The 20,872-nt window shown below is 41.2% G+C and overlaps 1 protein-coding gene across 4 annotated transcripts in view; it reads right to left on the reverse strand.

Moving 5' to 3' along the window:
- The window catches only part of pid1 (phosphotyrosine interaction domain containing 1), a 149,350-nt gene that overhangs the window by 85,063 nt on the left and 43,415 nt on the right, over nucleotides 1-20,872 (reverse strand). The window contains exon 1 of one of the 4 annotated variants that reach the window (XM_059993959.1): nucleotides 5,889-5,910. The exons of the other annotated variants lie outside the window; for them this stretch is intronic. Within the exon in view, the coding sequence (XP_059849942.1) occupies nucleotides 5,889-5,891 (3 nt within the window). The 5' untranslated portion in view covers nucleotides 5,892-5,910. Of the gene's footprint in view, nucleotides 1-5,888; nucleotides 5,911-20,872 lie in introns of those variants that run through there. 4 annotated transcript variants of the gene reach the window in all.

The raw sequence follows: 20,872 nt of genomic DNA on the forward strand, positions 1-20,872 counted from the left end.
GATGTGGAGCAGGGAGCAGAAGACTCGATAGAACTGGGAGATGAATTGTGGGCCTCAGTCCAATACAATGTCTTGGGGGAAGCTAGGCAGGTGAACTACATGTTGGAGAACCAGATCCACCATCTCAACAGCTGACAAAGGTTTGGAAGGAGAAATGAATTGATCTGCCTTGGCAAGCCAGTCATCACTGTCATGATCACTGAGGCCCCAATGGAAAATGGCAAACTCATGATGTAATCCACTGCGTTGATGGACCACAGTCAACAAGGGACTAATGGGCCTGCATGAGCTCAGAGGGCTGCTGGTTGGACTAGGCACTTTGAAGACGGGCAGCAATGAACTGACGCACATCTGTGATTGTGGTGGGCCACCACAACCAGTTCTGAAGACAATCCAGAGTCCATCATGTGCCCAAATGGCCAGAGAGGTGTGAGGAGTGGGCCCACTGGATTGCCTCAGTGAGGATGGCTACTGAAACGTGCATTCAATTGTCAAATGCATTATCCAGGATAGAATTGTGCTGAAGGGCCTGGCCGGTCTGGTCCCAGACAATTGGGATGAGGAACTGGGAGGATGGAAGGATGGGCTGAGAGCTGAACTGGGGAGAGTAACTTGCAGTACATTTGGTTTTCAAGGAGATGCTGAAGGACTAAAGGACAAAACAGACAATGTTTTTGGGAGTCCTTGGAGAAGATGAGGATGTTATCAAAGTAGGCAAACACATACCCGTGTTGCATGTGTCAGAGGATCTCATTAATTAAGACTTGGAAAACAGTTGGACTGTTGGAAACTCCGAAAGGCATCACTAGCGGGTGTTATGAACACCGTGTTCCACTAATACCACAGGCGGATGCAAGTCAGGTTGTTTGTGCTCTGTAGGTCCATTTTATGATGACCTGGATCCCTCGGAGAGTTCTCAATGCGCTATCCATCAAGGGAGTGGGGAGCTGTTCTTAATAGTGATTTTGTTGAGTCCGTGATAGTCACTGCAGGGACAGAGACCCCCACCTTTCTTTGTGACAAGGAAGAAACCTCCTGGCTGGTGATAAGGACGGGCGAATGAAGCCATGCTATAACACATCGGTGATGTAGTCATTCATGGCTTGGGTCTCGGGAGTGGAGAGAGGGGATGGGTGGTGCCAGGGTGTGCTTGGTCATGCGGTCTGTGAGGCGGCATGTGGTAGCATCAATTTTGCTGAAGGAGGTGGCTGAGTCGTAGTATTCCTGCGGGAGTGCGGTGAGGTTGAGGGATTTTTCTGACTCCTCGGACTTAAGGAGTGATGCACCGTCAATAACTCTCTCAGAGACGTGAAGGCGAGACATCGGCTTTTACTAACTGGAAGAAAGAACAAGCAGTAGTTGACCACCATACTACATCCTGGAGACTGAGGGCCGGCTCAGGCCTCAATCGCCTTTATTCCGGGGTCTGTGGGAGGAGCCACAGGAGCAGTCAGCAGGGGGCGTGTCCAGACAGGTATATGTAGTTCACCACAAGGAGTGAAGTCAACTGAGTTTGAAGGCAGATGGTCTGGCAAGTGGAAGCTCCAGTTCAGCAGTGAGCTACGTGGCCAGGCAAAGTGAGGGTCATGAGCAAGAAACCAGGGGTAAGAGGAGTGTTAGGTGAGTTGATCGAGGAGTTTGTATGTAGCTGCGTGGGTTTCCTCCATCTGCTCCAGTTTCCTCCCACAGACCAATGACATACTGGTGGTGCCATTTCCTGGATGCAGCGAGTATTTGATGAGTGGGTGATTGGGTGATCTGCAGTTAGTGCACAACTTGTTTCTCCACCGATGCTCACGGGGGTGGTTTAAGGGAGCTCTCCCTAATTGCATAGGCTCTGGATGCGTTGCTGATGAGTGAATTGCAACCAGAAATGGTTCTGGCATTTTGGCTGGTGATATGGAGGGCCATTCTATAAGACATTAGTCAACACGGAGGCCCAGAGTGATGAGGCTTTCGAGGTTGGTGGACATGCCCTGGGTAGACAGCTCATTTTTCAAGTGCTCTGAAGGCTCACGATGGTAATGGGTCAGCAGGGCTTCCGCATTCCAGCCACACTCCTCCCCGAGGATCCTGAATTCCATGGTGTACTCCAGCACCGAGTGTGAGCCTTTACGCAGGCGAGGTACCTGATCGGCTACCTCCGTTCCACTTTTCAGATGGTTGAAAACCTGGTACACCTCAGCAGAAAATTCCTCATATTTATTTCAGATGATGATTTGATTGTCCCATTTAGCGGTGGCCCTAGTCAAATCTCACCCAGTCAAGAGAGAAATGACAAAGATAATCTTGGCTCGGTTCATTGAATACAGAGATGGCTGCAGCTCAAAGTGCAAGATGCTCTGGGACAGGAAGTTGTGTTGTCAAGTTGGGGATTTTTACTGCAAAGATGTATGAAATATGTAAATACACTGATAAACCGCTGGGGAAATCACTTCTAAACATGTGAATTTAAATTCACGATACAACATTGAGAGTTGCAAATGTACTTTCACCAGTCACAGACTTCCTCCCTTCATTATGAAGTTCAACATAAAAATATAAAGGTGGGATGCATAAAAATGTGGCAAAGGCCTCAGTATCTCAGTATCAGCTAATGCCCGTTCAATTTCACATTGCTGATATTTATTTCACCAGTCATGTCATGTCATTCCCCTGGAATAAGATCAAAATAAGTTGCAGAAACTTATAAAAGTAGTCAACTCTATCATGGGTACCAGCCTTCATAGTATCCAAAACATCTTCAAGGAGTGGTGCCCTAGGAAGGTGGTGTCCATCATTAAGCAGCCCCATCACCCAGGACATGCCCTCTTCATATTGTTACTGTTGGGTAGGAGGTACAGAGGCCTGAAGACACTCTCAGTGATTCAGGAACAGCTTCTTCCCCTCTGCCATCTAATTTCTAAATGGACATTGAGCCCATGAACATGACCTCACTACATTTTTTATTTCTGTTGTTTTGCACAGCTTGTTTTAACTACTGAATAGACATACATATACTTAACGTAACTCAGTTTTTTCTCTATATGTAATTATCATGTATTTCATTGTACGGCTGCCATTAAGTTAACAAATTTCACAACATATGCCAGTGATATTAAACCTGATTCTGATTCTGAACAGAATGGACCATCAGTGTTCGAGTATACACAGTGACTCCTCAAAGAACTAACTACAGAATATCAAACTCAGCCTTTGACTACAATGGAAGAAAGCACATTCACATGGCATGTTAATGTGATGGGACACAGGCTTTTGTTCAGTAATATAAAGAAACAGTTCCTCATTCCCATCAAAATGAGTTTAAATCCCCACCTTCCTAAGCTTGCCACTATGTTGGATTTGAAAGCATTGTGGATTTGTCATCACTATCCGTGTTATTAAAATTGAGAAGTTTGAGTGATTAGTGACTGCTGTCAATTATGCTTGTGTTATACATGGAGGGAGTAATTTGACTTACATCTACTATTTTGGATCAAGTACTTCCAAATTTCAGGTTTCTCATTTAAATCTACACCAGGGTTATACTGGGTTCTGCACCAATTTTAAAATGCTGAATGCCAAATTCACATCCTCATTAACATGCTACAAGTAGATCTCCCATGCAGAATGCCACAATGCCAGGTGGCCCATTGACTGAGCTGCCCTCCTGAAAAGGGACATCCAGACAGGGGGTGTGATCTGCAAAAGGGGAGCTCGTGAAGACAGTGGCTTGCATTAACCCCATGGAGAAGAACATGGCTAATCATTGGATGGAAGGAATAGAGCAGGAATAACAGAGGAGCTTTCAATTCCAGAGAAAGGAATTGTTATGATTTGACTTTTTAATGCAGAGGGCACACCTGGGCCTAGTTAATGCATTTTTGATTAGTTACTTATGTGCTGAATGGAAATTATTTATCCTTTAATCATTTTGGCACTTGGACACTACATTAGCTTTAACTCATACAGTATGCACACTGCTCCAATGTTGAGCTGTTGATATTTTACCATTTTCTATTAGCTTAAAGTTCCATTTTCAAACTGCAGTATCTTCACTACATGGGAATCTTCAGCGCTGTTTCAGCAGATTGCCATTAAACCAGAAGTCCCTCCACTAAAACAGAGAATAGGGTCTTCGTGACACATGTCATGGACCAGGGAGTCCAGAGACTCATAAAGTTTAATGATAAGGCTTGTTATCCTTAAAACACAGTCTCTGATTTTACTGAGTCAATCATGATCCTAGCAAATGACATCAATCATTCATTATCACTAAAATCAGATTAACTATTGCTTAATTTGGTTTTAGCTGGTAGATCATTGTAATGTTTAAAACAACAACTGCAGAACTCATAATGGTAGTTATGATGAGGCAATGTATAAATGTCAATCGTAAACAGCTGAAAAAATGTCAGCATGCTGTATTTATTTTTTCCAGCCTGTGTTTATTTCATATTTTAATCTACATCTGTGTTTGGAATATATATGATTCACTAGGTACCAGCAACTTCTAAAATGTCTACTATTTTCTATAAGGCATTCTGAACTGGGATTGTCAGATTCAGACCTCTGTATTGCATATGTCTAACACACGTAAATGTGGAAGGAAGGTCTCTTGTCAATTTATGCCATTTTAAGGAAAGTGACCCCTAGCCACACATTTCACCTGCTCCATTGTCCTCTGAGCTTAGGCTTGCATTGATGTGAAAGGAGAGATGACCATGAAAAGGGTATGAATTACTTGCAGATTTGAACAAAAATAAAAAGTCTGATTTCTCCATACAGGAATTGAAAAGCATGTATAACCAAAGCTGTCCAAGTATAGTGACATAAAATCCAGATGAAGGGTCTTAACCGGAAACATCAACTGTTCACTTCCTTGTGGAAGTGCTACCTAACCCATTGATTCTTCCACCCTCTCGTCTGTTGTGCAGTCAAGCGTGGTTCCCTCTTTTATAAAGCAAAGAGACTTGAATTCTGAGCCTTGCTAAAGTTGAAGTAGAGAAAATTATTCAAAACAACTTAACATAGTTACAAGCATGACAAGTAGGGAGGGATAATTTATTTATTTAGCAGCAGACTGGTGGAACAGGCAGGCTGACAACTGGAGAATACAATGGGGATACCCAAAACCTTACAAAGCCTGGGCACACTTAAGTAAACCTGGTGAAATGTGCGCTTCAAACTGGCGGGATAAAGACTGGTGAAAATTTGGCAGCCAGCAAATTGTATGACACCAGCAAGATGATTTTATAGGGAATAGATTTGTTCCAGAAAGGGAGGCTTGGAAATGGTTCACATTAGGGGCATGTGTCGGACTGATTGTATCTCATGGTCTGATGATTTGGTCTTGGAAATTAGACACATTTTTTACTGACATTTCAATAGTAAAAGATAATTTGGAATGTTATAAACACTGTTGTTGGACTGGGCCAACAGAGGCTTATTTTACTGCCACATTCTAAACTCCGGCCTTCAACTTGTCCTTCATGCCTTTCTAAGAGCTATCCAGGATGTAAACAGAAGCCCATGGTCTGTTGGTTCTGTGCTGACCATGAGATACCCATGCACGTTAATTCTACATCCTCCCCACATTTCCATCAACTCCAGCAGTGGAAAGGGCGAGCAGCTCCAAGTTTCTGGGTGTCATGTCACTGAAGATCTAACCTGGGCCCAACATACTGATTCAACTATGAAGAAAGCCACAGCTATATTTCAGTAGGAGTTGGAGGAGATTTAGTGTGTCACCAAAGAACCTAACAGATTTCTACAGGTGTACGGTGAAGAGCATCCTGACTGGTTGCATCACTGTCTGGTATGGGGGGGGGGGGCATTGCACAGGATTAGAAAAAACTGCAGAGGGATAGAAACACAGCTAAATCCATCATGAGCATTAGCCTCCTCACCATTCAGGACATCATCAATAGGCCATCTTCAAGAAGACAGCACCCATCATTATCCCAGCATGCCCTCTTCTCATTCCTACAATCAGAAAAAAGGTGCAGGAGCCTAAGACACATACTCCACCATCAGATTTCTGAATAGACCATGAACTCATGCACACTAGCTTATCTTTCACAACACGCACAAAATGCTGGAAGAACTCAGCAGGCCAGGCAGCATCTATGGTCCCAATGAGGGGTCTTGGCGCAAAACGTTGACTGTTTACGCTTTTCCTTAAATGCTGCCTGGCTTGCTGAGTTCCTCCAGCATCTTGTGTGTGTTTGTTGCTCAGATTTCCAGCATCAGCAGATTTTCTCTTGATTATCTTTTGCTCTCGTTTTGCACTACTCAGTGTCTAAAATATTTCTTATTTTAACTTATAATAATATTTTATGCATTGTATTGTGCTGCTGCTGCAAAGCAATAGATGTCACAGCACATGTCAGTACAGTACACTAAACCTGATTCTGAGACTCTACAACCCACCTACACACTAGTGGCAACCTACAGCAGCCTATTAACCCCTGAACCTGCACAACTGTGTGATGTGGCAGAGAATCATAGTGCCTGGGGCAGATCCACACAGTCAGAGGGAGAATGTATGAACTCCACACAGTGTCTGAGGTTAGGATAACTAGAATTGTGAGGTAGCACCCTATTAGCTGCACAACAATGCTCACTTTACACATACGAAAAATAATTACTGTCTAGTGAAAAACGTAGACATAATTATAACATGAGGAACAGCACCCTATGTCTTATTTTCACAAATGATAAGTGCCTTTGGATTTCCTGGCAATTTACAATAAAGTGCAAAATGCAGACATAATCCATTCAAAGACTAGGCCACAACATGTTCTCAAATACCTCTCCTGCAAATATGCAATAAAATTGAGAATGTACTGCATGTAACACACACAAAATGCTGGAGGAACTCTGCAGGCCAGGCAGCATCTATGGAAAAGAGCAAACAGTCAACATTCTGGGCCGAGACCCCTATTCAGGACTGTATGCTACTGTTATTTCTCAGAATCAACTCTTATGGTCTAAAAGTCCACCGAATTGTACTGACATAAAGCTATGCAGTAAAGTATTTGTCTTGTTTTTTGCCTCCTTATTCAGTTCTTAAGATATTGTATTTAAAGGTATCATGATGCTTTTATTTTATAGTACTAATGTAAATAGATAAGTGGATAACTTGTATTGATATAGCATTTTCAAATGGTTTACTTTTAATATGAGAGATTGCACATAGTATACAACCTGAAATTCTTACTCTTCATAGACACCCACGAAACAGAAAAACAACCGAAAGAATGAATGACAGAAATATCAGAACTCCAAAGCCCCGCCCCCCATGCACAGCTGTTTCATGGACAAACTGGAAGAAGTCGCCTGGGTCCACGAAAACTTCTGGTGCCATCTTCCCTAGCTCCTCCTATTTTCATGGTTTTAAAACATTTAATCATTCTGTAAGATGATTTGATGTGTATGAACAGTGTGCAAGACAAACTGTTCACTGTATCTTGGTACGTGTGACAATAATAAACCAATTCCAATTCCAAAGTGCTTTAAAGGCAATGATGGATGATAGAGGAATCGAGGGTTGGGAATTTTGTAAGGAAGCGGAGTAAAGGACTGAGTTCTAATCAGCTGGTTTAAGACCCAATCCTATTCTTTATGTGTTTTTAAAGTGGAGTCATTAATAAAAGAAACCATGGTAGCCAGCTGGTGTTCAGCAAACTTTCACAAACACCACTGAAGTACACAAGCAGATTATAAACACAAGAGATTCTGTAGACGCTAGAAATCCAGAGCAACACACACAATATGTTGAAGGAACTCAGAAGGTCGGGCAGCATCTACAGAGAGGAATAAACAGACGATGTTTCGGGGAGACTCTTCATCAGGACTGAAAAGGCAAGGCAGAGGTGCTAGGGGTGAAATGTGGGTGGAAGGGGAAGTAGTACAATCCTGCAGGTAATGTGAAACCAGGTGAGTGGGTGGGTGGGGGGGGGGGGAGGCAGAATGAAATAAAAAGCTGGGAGGTGATAGGTGGAAGAAGTAAAATGCTGAAAAGGAAATTTTGGATGGGAGAGGAGAGCTGACCATGGGAGAAAGGGAAGGAGAAGGGGCATCAGAAGGAGGTGATGAGTAGGTGAGGAGAAAAGAAGGGGTAAGAGGAGAGCCTGAATGGTGAATGGAAGAAGAGAGAAGGGGGACAGGGGAGAAATTACAGGAAGTTTAAGAAATTGATGTTCAATTGAATATCTGCTTTAGTGCTGTTGGTTGAAGAATAAATAATACATAATTCCCTTACTTTTCAGTCACAGTAAAGAGTCCTGAGAAATCTTTAGGGGATCTACTGTGTCACCAGGGAGGCTTCAAAATCAATCAGATCACCGGCAGCAAACCCAAAAGTAAATATCATTTACTTTGATAATGGTCTCATTTAAACTAAGTCAAAGATTGGAAAACACTCATGAGATTATGGCATGTGCTAAAATATCATGAACAAAATAAAATATAAAGCTGCAATTATTATATGCAATTACAATCCACATTTTGTAAAAATAGTTTTCTGAAACCAGCGAGGTTATTCGGCAGTTCTCATGTATGGCATTAAAATCTCAGCTCATTCATTTAGGTTTAACATTTCAAACAGCTTACGTACCTAGTATATAAAGTATTGAATTTCTCATCAAGCCACTAAATCTGTATAATCACAAACATGAGAAAATCTGCAGATGCTGGAAATCCAAAGCAACACACAAAAATGCTGGAGGAACTCAGCAGGCCAGGCAGCAACTCTGCCAATGAAAACATGGTTAATGTTTAATGAGACCTCTGTTCTGAAGAAGGGTCTCAGCCCAAAACGTCAACTAATTCTGCATTGTATTTGCAGAGAAAAAGTGGATGAAGAGGGAAATTCTGACAGCAACACCTTAGGGTGGATATCAGAAAATGTTATTGAAATATAAAGGGAAGTTAGGTAGTATAAAAAGGTTAGATAGGAAGAACTAGTACCTCTCCTAACATGGATGCACCAATTGCTTGCTTTCAACCTTTCTCTTGATCTTTATTACATTGGCTATCTTTCAATCGAGATAAAGGGTCTGGACCCAAAACATAGATTCTCCATTTCTCTCCACAGATCCTTGCTGACTCTCTGAGTTCCTTCAGCATGAGTTGCTCCAGATTCCTAGGTATCCTTTGGTTTCAGAAGGATGTTAAGCAATACACCTATGGATTGGAATATGTCAGCACTGGAATATGTTGTCACAAGCGACAGCAGATGCTGGAATCAGGAACAACACACAGTATACCCTCATCCCCTCTATCCCCACAGGTTCCACCACCCCCCACACAACAACTTCCCCAATCTCTTTTGAACTGTTATTCGCCTCTCTCTTCTTCCCTAATGGTTCCCATTCTCATCTTCTTTACTTATCAGGACCCAGCATTGGATTTCCAGCTTATCGCTCTCCTGCAGACGTCTCCCATCGTCACTGCCCTCCCCCCACCTTGCTCTGGCTCACTTGGTCTCCTTCATTTACCTGCTCCACCTCTACTCACCTGACACTACCTGCCTGTCATCTTATACCCCTTCTCAGTGCACCAATCGCCTTGGAGTCCCTTCTCCTCTCTATGCTGTGATCTTGCTTCTCCACTCTCGAAGCCCTGCATCAGGCCTGAGTGCTGACAATCAGGCTTGAAGTGCTGACAATTCCTTTCCCTCCACCAGTGCTGTATAACCTGTTGAGTTCTTCCAGCAGGCTGTGTGTTGCTTGGAATATGCAGTGATGAGTTGAACACCATTTGACCATAAGAGAAGGGCACAAGCTGGGAAGAAGACAGGAGAATGGGGTTGAGAGGGATAAAAAATCAGTGAAAATGGAATGGTGGACCAGACCACAAGATATAAGAAAAGGGTTAGGCCATTTGGCCCATCAAATCTGCTCCACCATTTCATCATGGCTGATCCAATTTTCCTCTCAGCCCCAGTCTCTTACTTCTCCCATATTCCTTCATGCCCTGACCATAAAACTTGAAAGGAAGAATGGCCTAATCTTGCTCCTATGTTTTAGTCCTTTTACAACTTGCCCATGCTCAATATTTTAAAATTACTACTCAATGATATAAAGTCAAGTTGACAGTTGAGGCCCATCTGAACATCAGCAGATGACTCATGCGATGGTATAAATCAGGTGATTCACAACAGACAAATGGATTGTTCTTATTAAGTGTTTGAGATCAGATTTTCCAAATACAACAGTTATGGCTTAAAATTCAGGTATCTTGATGGAAACACTGCTTCACTGCACCAGAGGCAAATATTTGACAGCGCAGTTCAGGAGTGTCTGGTGTATATTTTCTTCTGTAAAATCCTGTTCAGGAGGAACATTGCACACCTGAAGCATGAAGAAAGAAAAGTGTAACAGACTGTAAGAAGGTAAATCCATTGGTTTCGTTCTCACTGCAATTGAATAAAGTGTTCTATTCAGACATTCAATTTCCTTGCCATGTCTGAACAAGTTCATATAAAGTGTGAAAGGAGTGTTAATTTTATAGCTGTGATTTGTCAGAAATAATTATAAATTAGAAAAATATTTTGGCACTGGATAAAGTTTGTTGCCAGCATTTGAATGCCAAGGACAAGTTGTTATCAGGCTGTCACTGAGCGGAGTGTGCAGTAGCTTCATCTCATCAATGGGCATTTGATACTTATTTGAGTGAGCTTCTCGAATCCTTCTCCTAATTGCCACAGACCTGCCATCAGCACTTACAATGACAGCTGATCTTAGTTGCGACCAACAACTTTCAGTTTAAAGAAAATCATTAAAATCATTTCAGTTTAAAGTATTTGGAGATTCTGGAAACATAAGGATGTGGGAAATGCTCAGCAGAATGGTGTTGCCAAGACCCCTCTACATTTTCAAAAGGATCCCAACCTTTTTTATGCTCTGGACCCTTACCGTCATCCAAGGGGTCTGTGGACCCCAGGTTGGGAACCCCTGTTCTAAGGGGAGCTAGTACAGACGTAATATATGAACGTCCTCTAGTGCAGTGATAACTCAATGGATCTAAAACAGAAGAGTAATGAGGAGAACGTTTTTAAATGGGGCACTGGTCCATAGATAACTCGTGTTTATTTATACAATATCATTTATTTAAAAATAAATCTGTCCGCAGGAATGCAAGTTACAGCAGTAACATATCTTGAAAAGCTATGATTCCATATTAAAACCCAAAAATGCAAACAGTAACAACTGACCTGATATACAGATAAAAATATCATCTTTTGTGCCTTAACATACCCTCAATCAAACTAGCTGCCGGCAGAAGTAGTAGATGCAGGTTCGATTTCAACACTTAAAGAGTCATTTGGTTAAATATATCCATGTAGTTGATTAAGTACATGGATGTGAGAGGGGAATAGAGAGCTATAGTCTGGGTGCAGGTCAATGGGACTCTAGCTTGATGGGCTAGATGGGCTGAAGGGTCAGTTCATGTGCTGTAGTGCTCTATGACTCTATAAATTAACTGTTGTCCAAATGATTCGAATTCACCAGATCCTAGAAAAGGACAATTTGATAAGAAAATTGAATGAAAATTTTGTAATGTAGCATATGTGTTTTCAATGCAGAACATCACAGATTGTTAAAAGATATTGGAAATCTCTGGTTCTAGCGATTCCATTGGTCTGGGGGACTTATCTGCTAGTGTGATTGAACATGTTCCCAAAGACAGTGTATGAAAATCAAGGACAACATAATCATCCCTGATGAAGTGTCATCAACTTGAGACATTATCTCCCTCTTGCTAACAATACTGCTAAGTCCTGGTGAAGGGTCCCGGCCCGAAACATCGACTGTTTACTCTTTTCCATAGCTGTCCTGCTGATTTCCTCCAGCATTTTGTGTGTGCTGTTTGGATTACCAGCATCTGCAGATTTTCTCTTTTTCCTGCTCAGTCTGTTATATATTTTCAGAAATGTATATGTTATTTTGGATTTCCACCAGCTGTTGGTTTGTTTTTGAACATGTGGATTGGTTCAAACAATTATCAGGGAACGTCACCAGCACAGAAGGTAAGTAGATAAGAAACAATTAGTCCCTTGAGTCTGCTCTGCCTTTCGATAAGATCATGGCATATATGTCCATAAGACATAGGAGCAGAATTAGGTCATTGGCCCATCAAGACTGCTCCGTGATTTATCATGACTAATTTATAATCCCTCTCAACTCGATTCTTCTGCCTTCTCCCCATAACCTTTGACACCTCACTAATTAAGAACCTATCTGACTTTGCTTTAAATATACCCAATGACTTGGCCTCTCCAGTCATCTGTGGAAACGTATTCCACAGATTCGCCACCCGCTGGCCAAAAAAATTCCTCCTCATCTCTGTTCTAAAGGGTCTTCCTTCTATCCTGAAGCTGTGCTCTCAGGTCCTAGACTCCCTCACTATGGAAACATCTTAGCACCATGTTCCCATTCTCTCCCCATACCCTTTGATTCTCTTGTGGCGGAGTTCTCTGACTCTGCCTTGACATCATGTCCACAACTCTCTTTTCCAAAATGTTACAACTTTCTTAATAGAGAAATCTGCCCTTATCTGTGTTAAGTTCTGAATGAGGAAAAAATGGCTCAGAATTGAAGACCTCTTCCCTGAAACAGAAGGGTTCCTTGTGGGAATATTGGACCAGGTGGTTAACATAAAAAATGATCAAAAATTCATAATAAAAAGCCAAAAAATTCAAGATGCTAAATGTAGAAAATGCCTAGTGAAACCAGAAACAATTCAACACATTATAGGATCCTGCTGCAGTTTATCTCAATCTGATTACTTACACAGGCACAAACAGGTAGAAAACATCATTCATCAAAATCTTGTTTTAAATACAAACTCATAAAAGACATCATACTTTACTATAAGTACAAACCTGATCCATTTTTAGATTCAAAGTCCCACTAATTATATTACAACTGACCCGTGATTATAGATAGGACTATCCACAACAACTGTCCAAATATAATACTACAAGATAAACAAGCTTACTTAATCAATATAGCCATTCCAAACACATATAACATAGAGAAATCAATAAGTGAAAAACAATGGAAATATGCTCAATTAAAAGAGGAAATTGAAAGACTATGGAACATGAACAGGGTATACATTGTTCCAATAGTAAAATCCACAACTGGTGTCATCCTAAAGTCACTACACAATAGAATTAAGCAATTAGGCCTACACAGCAATATTTATGTACATCTCCAGAAAGCCACCAGAACAGTCTGAAAGTTTCTAGCAATTGAGAAATGAGTGGTACAAAGAATTTAAAAATGAGTTAATTCCTGTTTTAATCCCCACACTGAACTGGGCTCTAAAAAAAGCACAAATGCCACCCAGTTGGAAGGAAGCGATAATCTCAGCTTTACTGAAAGAAGGCAAGGATAAAATGGAATGCCAATATCCAATTTAGACCAATATTCATTCTTAATGTAGATTATAGGTTATTTACCTCCATCATGGCCAAACGATTAGAGGAGTTTCTACCCATACTGATACGTAATGATCAGACAGGTTTTATACGACAACGCCAGACTCAAGACAATATATGAAGGACACTTCACATTATCGATCATATACAAAAAAAAAATCGAAGCAATAATGATAAGCGTGGACGCTGAAAAAGCATTTGATTCAGTTAATTGGAATTTTCTTTACAGAGTTTTACATAGATTTGGTTTCCAAGACACAATTATTAAAACTATACAGACACTATATGACAATCCTACTGCTAGGATTAAAATCAATGGATATTTATCAAATAATCTTACCCTAGAATGGGGCATGAGACAGGGTTGTGCATGGTCACCACTACTCTTCGCGTTATATCTGGAACCATTAGCTCAATACATCAGACAAAATGAAGATATCAGGGGAATTACTATTAAAGGGACAGAGCATAAATTGGCTTGTTATGTGGATGACATTTTGATCTATCTAGGGCAACCAACATACTCTTTACCTAAATTGATTAAATCCTTTGAACAATATGGTCAATTATCAGGATACAAGATCAACATAGATAAAACCCAATTACTTTCATATTGCTATAGCCCACCAAGAGAAATTGAAAGTTGATACCCCTGGGCATGGCACACAGAGTATTTCAAATATTTGGGCATCATTATGCCAAAAGATTTGGCAAAATTATCAGAATGTAATTATCAGCCTTTATATAAAAAAATTAAGGAAGATGTGGCAAGATGGAGCCTGATTCCTTTTTTCAGTCTCAGTTCTAGGATTGAGTCTATTAAAATGAATATACTGCCCAGACTGTTATATCTCTTTCAGACCCTACCAATAGAGATTAATCAAAATCAATTCAATGAATGGAACAAGATGCTATCAAGGTATATTTGACAGGGTAGAAGGCCTAGAGTTCATCTCAAAACTTTACAATTAGCAAAGGAAAAGGGGGGATGGGGCTTGCCTTCTCTTAGAGATTATTATTTTGCAGCACAGTTGAGAGCTGTGATACGTTGGTGCAACCCATCATATGACGCTCAATGGAAAAACATTGAGGAGCGGGTACTTCCCATCCCCATACAAGCAATTTTGGCTGATAACAACTTGCAAAGGTAAATAAATAAAATTGATAATGCATGGGTGAAATTGACTATTAAAATATGGAAAACTACTATAAAAATATAATCTAGAGGGAGATATTGCAATTCTTAAATGGTGTGCACATGACTCCGATTTTACAGCAAATAAATTGGATGTTAGATTTAAGGACTGGACAGCTAAAGGAATAACAGTTCTTTGCAACATAATGAAAGAAGGAACACTGTTCAGTTTTGAAACACTTAAAGAGAAGCACTTATTAGAAAAACAAGATTTTTATCGGTATTTACAGATGCGACAATATGTTAATAAGACGCTTAAAAATGTAACCAAGGCAAATACATGCTTGATAGAGCTCTTTAGAAAAGCATATAATTCAGATAATTGTAGTAGAATCATTTCAAGCATGTATAAGGGGTTGTCAAATCTTAAAACACATTCGACTTCATACATTAAAACAAAATGGGAGAAGGAAGGAGGGATAATTATATTTGAGGAAGAATGGACAACAATGTGGAGATATCAATGGAAGTGTACCAATTCACAGAAATGGAGGGAGTTTGGATGGAAAAACTTGATAAGATGTTTTATTACACCCTCTCAGAAATCCCATTATGATGGTAACCTCCCTGTTTGCTGGAGAAATTGTGGAAATCAAAATGCAAATCATTATCATATTTTTTGGGACTGCCCTGTTATCAAAAACTATTGGAGGGGGATACACAATGCCCTACAAGACATCTTTAAATGTGAAATACCCTTGGAGAGTAAGACAATATATTCTGGATATATACTTCAAGAATGGTTGAAAAGAGATAAATATTTAATGAATATACTGTTGGTGGCTGGTAAAAAGACTCTTACTAGGAAATGGTTATCACAGGAGAGCCCAACTTTAAATACATGGATGGAAATTACAATAGACATTTACAAAATGGAGAAGATAACAGCAGCTATTAATCATAAGTTGGAACAATTTGATTCATACTGGGAAAAATGGTTTAACTACATAATGCCTCATAGGCATGATGTTATTCTCACAAATCAATGAATTTGTTGTAAAAAAAGATCACTCCCTACTTGTACATAGTTCTTCCCTTTTGCTTGTTTTTTCTTAACACCCTTTTCTATAAGTGTATACCCCAGATAAATACTTTGTGGAGATTTTGTGATATATATGCTTATATATATATGTGCAATGTCTGAAATACATCTTATGGAAATGTTTGTTTGATGAACTTCAATAAAAAAATAAACTACAAAAAAAAAGAGAAATGTGTATGCTTGGCTTTGCCTGTACCTCAGGTTTTACCAGCTTGAGTTGAGAAATTTAATAAATACATAAATAGATTGATTGATAAATAATAAAAAGGGATCTAGTTACTAGTAAAAAAGCCACCCAATAGTAACAGGGATATCGAGGAGCAGATAGGGAAACAGATCCTGGAAAGGAGTAATAATAAGAGTTGTCATGATGGGAGATATTAATTTCCCAAATATCGATTGGCATCTCACTACAGCAAGGGGTTTAGATGGGGTGGAGTCTGTTAGGTGTGTTCAGGAAGGTTTCTTGACACAATATGTAGATAAGCCTACAAGAGGAGAGACTGTACTTGATCTGGTATTGGGAAATGAACCTGGTCAGGTGTCAGATCTTTCAGTGGGAGAGCATTTTGCAGATAATGATCATAATTCTATCTCCTTTGCAATAGCATTGGAGAGAGATAGGAACTGACATGTTAGAAAAGCATTTAATTGGAGTAAGGGGAATTATGAGGCTATCAAACTGGAAATTGGAAGATTAAATTGGGAACAGATGTTCTCAGGGAAAAGTACCGAAGAAATGTGGCAAATGTTCAGGGGATATTTGTGTGGAGTTCTGTATAGGTACATTCCAATGAGAAAGGGAAGTTATGGTAGGGTACAGGAACCATGGTGTACAAAGGCTGTAATAAATCTAGTCAAGAAGAAAAGAAAAGCTTACAAAAGGTTCAGAGAGCTAGGTAATGTTAGAGATTTAGAAGATTATAAGGCTAACAGGAAGGAGCTTAAGAAGGAAATTAGGAGAGCCAGAAGGGGCCATGAAAAGGCCTTGATGGGCAAGATTATGGAAAGTCCCAAGGCATTCTACAAATATGTGAAGAGCAAGAGGATAAGATGTGAGAGAATAGGACCTATCAAGTGTGACAGTGGGGAAGTGTGTATGGAACCAGAGGAAATAGCAGAGGTCCTTAATGAATACTTTACTCCAGTATTCACTATGGAAAAGGATCTTGGTGATTGTAGTGATGACTTGCAGTGGACTGAAAAGCTTGAACATGTAGATATTAAGAAAGAGGATGTGCTGGAGCTTTTGGAAAGCATCAAGTTGGATAAGTCGCTGGAACCAGATGAGATGTACCCCAGGCTACTGTGGGAGGCAAGGGAAGAGATCGCTGAGCCTCTGGCGAAGATTTTTGCATCATCAATGGGGACAGGAGAGGTTCTGGAGGATTGGAGGGATACATATGTTGTTCCCTTATTCAAGAAAGGGAGTAGAGGTAGCCCAGGAAATTATAAAGCAGTGAGTCTTACTTCTGTGGTTGGTAAGTTGTTGGAGAAGATCCTGAGAGACAGGATTTCTGAACATTTGGAAAGGTATAATATGATTACGAATAGTCAGCATGGCTTTGTCAAGGGCAGTTCATGCCTTTCGAGCCTGACTGAAGTTTTTGAGGATGTGGCTAAACACATTGATGAAGGAAGAGCAGTAGATGTAGTGTATGTGGATTTCAGCAAGGCATTTGATAATGTACCCCATGCAAGGCTTATTGAGAAAGTAAGGAGTTATGGGATCCAAGGGGCAATGCTTTGTGGATCCAGAACTGGCTTGCCCACAGAAGGCAAAGAGTAGTGTAAGCGAGTCATATTCTGCATGGAGGTTGGTGACCGGAGGTGTGCCTCAGGGGTCTGTTCTGAGACCCTTATTCTTCATGATTTTTATAAATGACCAGAATGAGGAAGTGGAGGGATGAGTTAGTAAGTTTGCTGATGACACAAAGGATGGAGGTGTTGTGGATAGTGTGGAGGGCTGTCAGAGGTTACAGTGGGACATTGATAGGATGCAAAACTGGGCTGAGAAGTGGCAGATGGAGTTCAACCCAGATAAGTATGAAGTGGTTCATTTTGGTAGGACAAATATGATGGCAGAATATAATATTAATGGTAAGACTCTTGGCAGTGTGGAGGATCAGAGGGATCTTGAGGTCCGAGTCCATAGGATGCTCAAAGCAGCTGCGCAGGTTGACTCTGTGGTTAAGAAGGCATTTGGTTTATTGGCCTTCATCAATCGTGGGATTCAGTTTAAGAGCCGAGAGGTAATGTTGCAGCTATATAGGACCCTGGTCAGACCCCACTTGGAGCACTGTGCTCAGTTCTGGTCGCCTCACTACAGGAAGAATGTGGAAACCATAGAAAGGGTGCAGAGGAGATTTACAAGTATGTATTGGGAAGCATGCTTTATGAAAACTGGTTGAGTGAACTCGGCCTGTTCTCCTTGGAGCAACCGAGGATGAGATGATGAGAAGCATTGATCATGTGGAAGTCAGAGGCTTTTTTCCAGGGCCGAAATGGCTGCCACAAAAGCATACAGGTTTAAGGTGCAAACACGAGGAAATCTGCAGATGCTGGAAATTCAAACAACAACATACACAAAATGCAGGTAGAACACAGCAGGCCAGGCAGCATCTATAGGGAGAAGCGCTGTCGACGTTTCGGGCCGAGACCTTTCATCAGGACTGTCCCAAAAGCCACTGCCACAGCACGGTAGTTTTCTGTCATGAAAGTCAATCCAATGGCCGCTGCAAATGCAGTGTTCTGCTGCTGCTAATTTCTCCGGGAAACCCAAATGGATACACGTTCTGTGCTCTTTGATGCAGGTTTCCACTGTGTGTCCCATTTGGCCTATAGAAGCTGCTTCACTTTCACAGGGAATCCTGTAAATGCCACCTGACTTGAGTCCCAGGTCATCTTTGACCCACATAAGCTGTGACTTGAGTTTCCCTACGGGCTTGTGGATGGTATTATTAATCCAGTATTTCTTCAGGATCCTGGAAAAGCTTCCAACAACCATGGAAATATAGGGAAGACAGGCAGTAGTGGTGAGTTGTAAACACAAAATACACTGCAGATGCTGTGTTCAAATCAACACGTACAAACAAGCTGGATGAACTCAGCAGGTCAGGCAGATTCAACGGATGCTGCCCAACCTGCTGAGTTCATCCAGCTTGTTTGTAAGTAGTGGTGAGTTCCTCCCTGTTGTTAGATTTCCAGGTTTTTCTGTCAGAATTTTTAGGGGCCCAATTGATTTCTTTCACCTTGTAGCCATTCTGTAGAAATGTCATGTGTAATTGTCTTATTTCCTCAGGGAGACTCTCCGGGTCCAAAATAGTTTTTTCATGGTTAATCAAAGTGGAAGGAACCGCTCTACATTGAGCTATAAGTCCATGTGAATGGGTTTCCGATTGATGCTATGTACAAGGCTACCATCCATTTTTAATTGTATCAGAATGTCCAGGAACGGGAAGCAACCATTCTTCTCCATCTCCATTGCAAACTGAATGTTTGGATGTGTTCTCTTCAGATGGTCATGGAACTGTTGGAGTTCCTGGAGTCCATGAAACCACACTATGAGGGTGTCATAGAGGCATTAGGGCATAAGGGCGAGGAACTCAGAGCCCTCTCCTCAAAGTCCTCCATGTAGAAATTAGCAATAGCTGGCAACAAGGGCAATCCCATTGGCACTCCGAATGTTTGTTCACAGTAGTTCCCCTTGTAGAGGAAGTACGTTGATGTAAGGGTGTAAGATGACCTGGGACTCAGGTCGGCTGTTGTTTACAGGATTCCCTGTGAATGCAGAGCTGAGTATATCAGCCAGATAGGATGCATGGCGGCGACCCACATCAAGAAGCACAGGAATTGTATCCTTTCGGGCTATCTGGAGAAATCGGCGGTAGCAGAACATCGCACTTGCAATGGCCATAGGACTGATTTTGATGGCAGAAAACTACTGTGCTACGCCAGTGGCTTTTGGGACAGCCTGGTAAAGGAAGCCATTGAAATAAAACCAGAGGAAAATAATTTTAGCAAAGATGTAAGTCTCAGTCTAAGTAAGAACTGGAATTCGATTGTAAACACGGTGGGAGAGTAGAAACCTGATTGGACGAGGACTAACCAGTCAGGAGGGATGGAATACAGGGGTATAAATACCACCAGACTAGACTTGCCCAGGCATCATCTCTGAAGAAGGTGTCAGATTTTGTGATTGAAACATCAATTATAATCAATACCTGTACCTGGCTGGAAGCCCGAGAAGAGTTTATTCGTAGATAAGTAATACTTAGAACATGAGTTGTAGAGTCATTGAAAGTGAGTCCATTGGTTGTGGAGTCGATTTAGTGTTGAGGTGAATACCTGATGACTGTAGGGTGACAACTGCGCCTGAATCTGGTGGTGTGGGACCTAGCTCCTGTACCTCCTTCCCGATGGCAGCAGCGAGAAGAGAACATGGCAGGGATTCCTTGATGATGGATGCTGCTTTCTTGTGGCAGTGTTCCTTGTAGATGTGCACAGTGGTTTTGTGGGAAATGGGCCAAATGTAGGCTCATGAACTTGACTTAGGAAAACTCATCAGTCATTTTGAACGTGTTGGGCTGAAGAACTTGTTTCTCTGCTCTGACTCTATGATTTCAATGGAATTGAATTTTGAATGAAGTGATAAATATTGTATGTTTAGCAAAAGCAATTATTACTTTATTTCTACCAACTCTTGGAAGTTTCATAATAATCTATTAAGCCCTAAATGAGGCACTTAATATTGAAAGTGAAGTGCTCTAAAACTTCACTCCTCCAAGTGGACTATAACGTTGTCGTTGGGTTTGGAGGCTTGTGTTCCTCAATGACCCAGAGGGCTGTGTTTGTTGTATGCTTTGGCTCTCGGTAGGGTCACTCATGCCAAACAGATCAAAGGGTAGATGCCAGACTAAGAGTGGTCCACTGGTCCTCCAGGTTCGGGGGTTCAGCTCAGGGCTAACAACCCTGACTGGTAAAACAAAATTGTTATGGAAACAGCAGTGAAGAATCCTTCTATACCTGAGGGCAATGGTATTCCTGAATCGCCATCTGGGACTTGCATGACTGACAGTAAGGAAAACCAAAAGGGAAGCTACTGACATGAAGACGGAAGCCCTGAACACTGCCAGAGATGGAGAACCTTCATTACTGCTCAAAATGCCAGTGGCATAATAACTTGAAAGATTGCAGAGAGCAC

The sequence above is a fragment of the Hypanus sabinus genome, chromosome 2 (genome assembly GCF_030144855.1).
Source record: "Hypanus sabinus isolate sHypSab1 chromosome 2, sHypSab1.hap1, whole genome shotgun sequence".
In the NCBI taxonomy this organism is placed as follows: domain Eukaryota; kingdom Metazoa; phylum Chordata; class Chondrichthyes; order Myliobatiformes; family Dasyatidae; genus Hypanus; species Hypanus sabinus.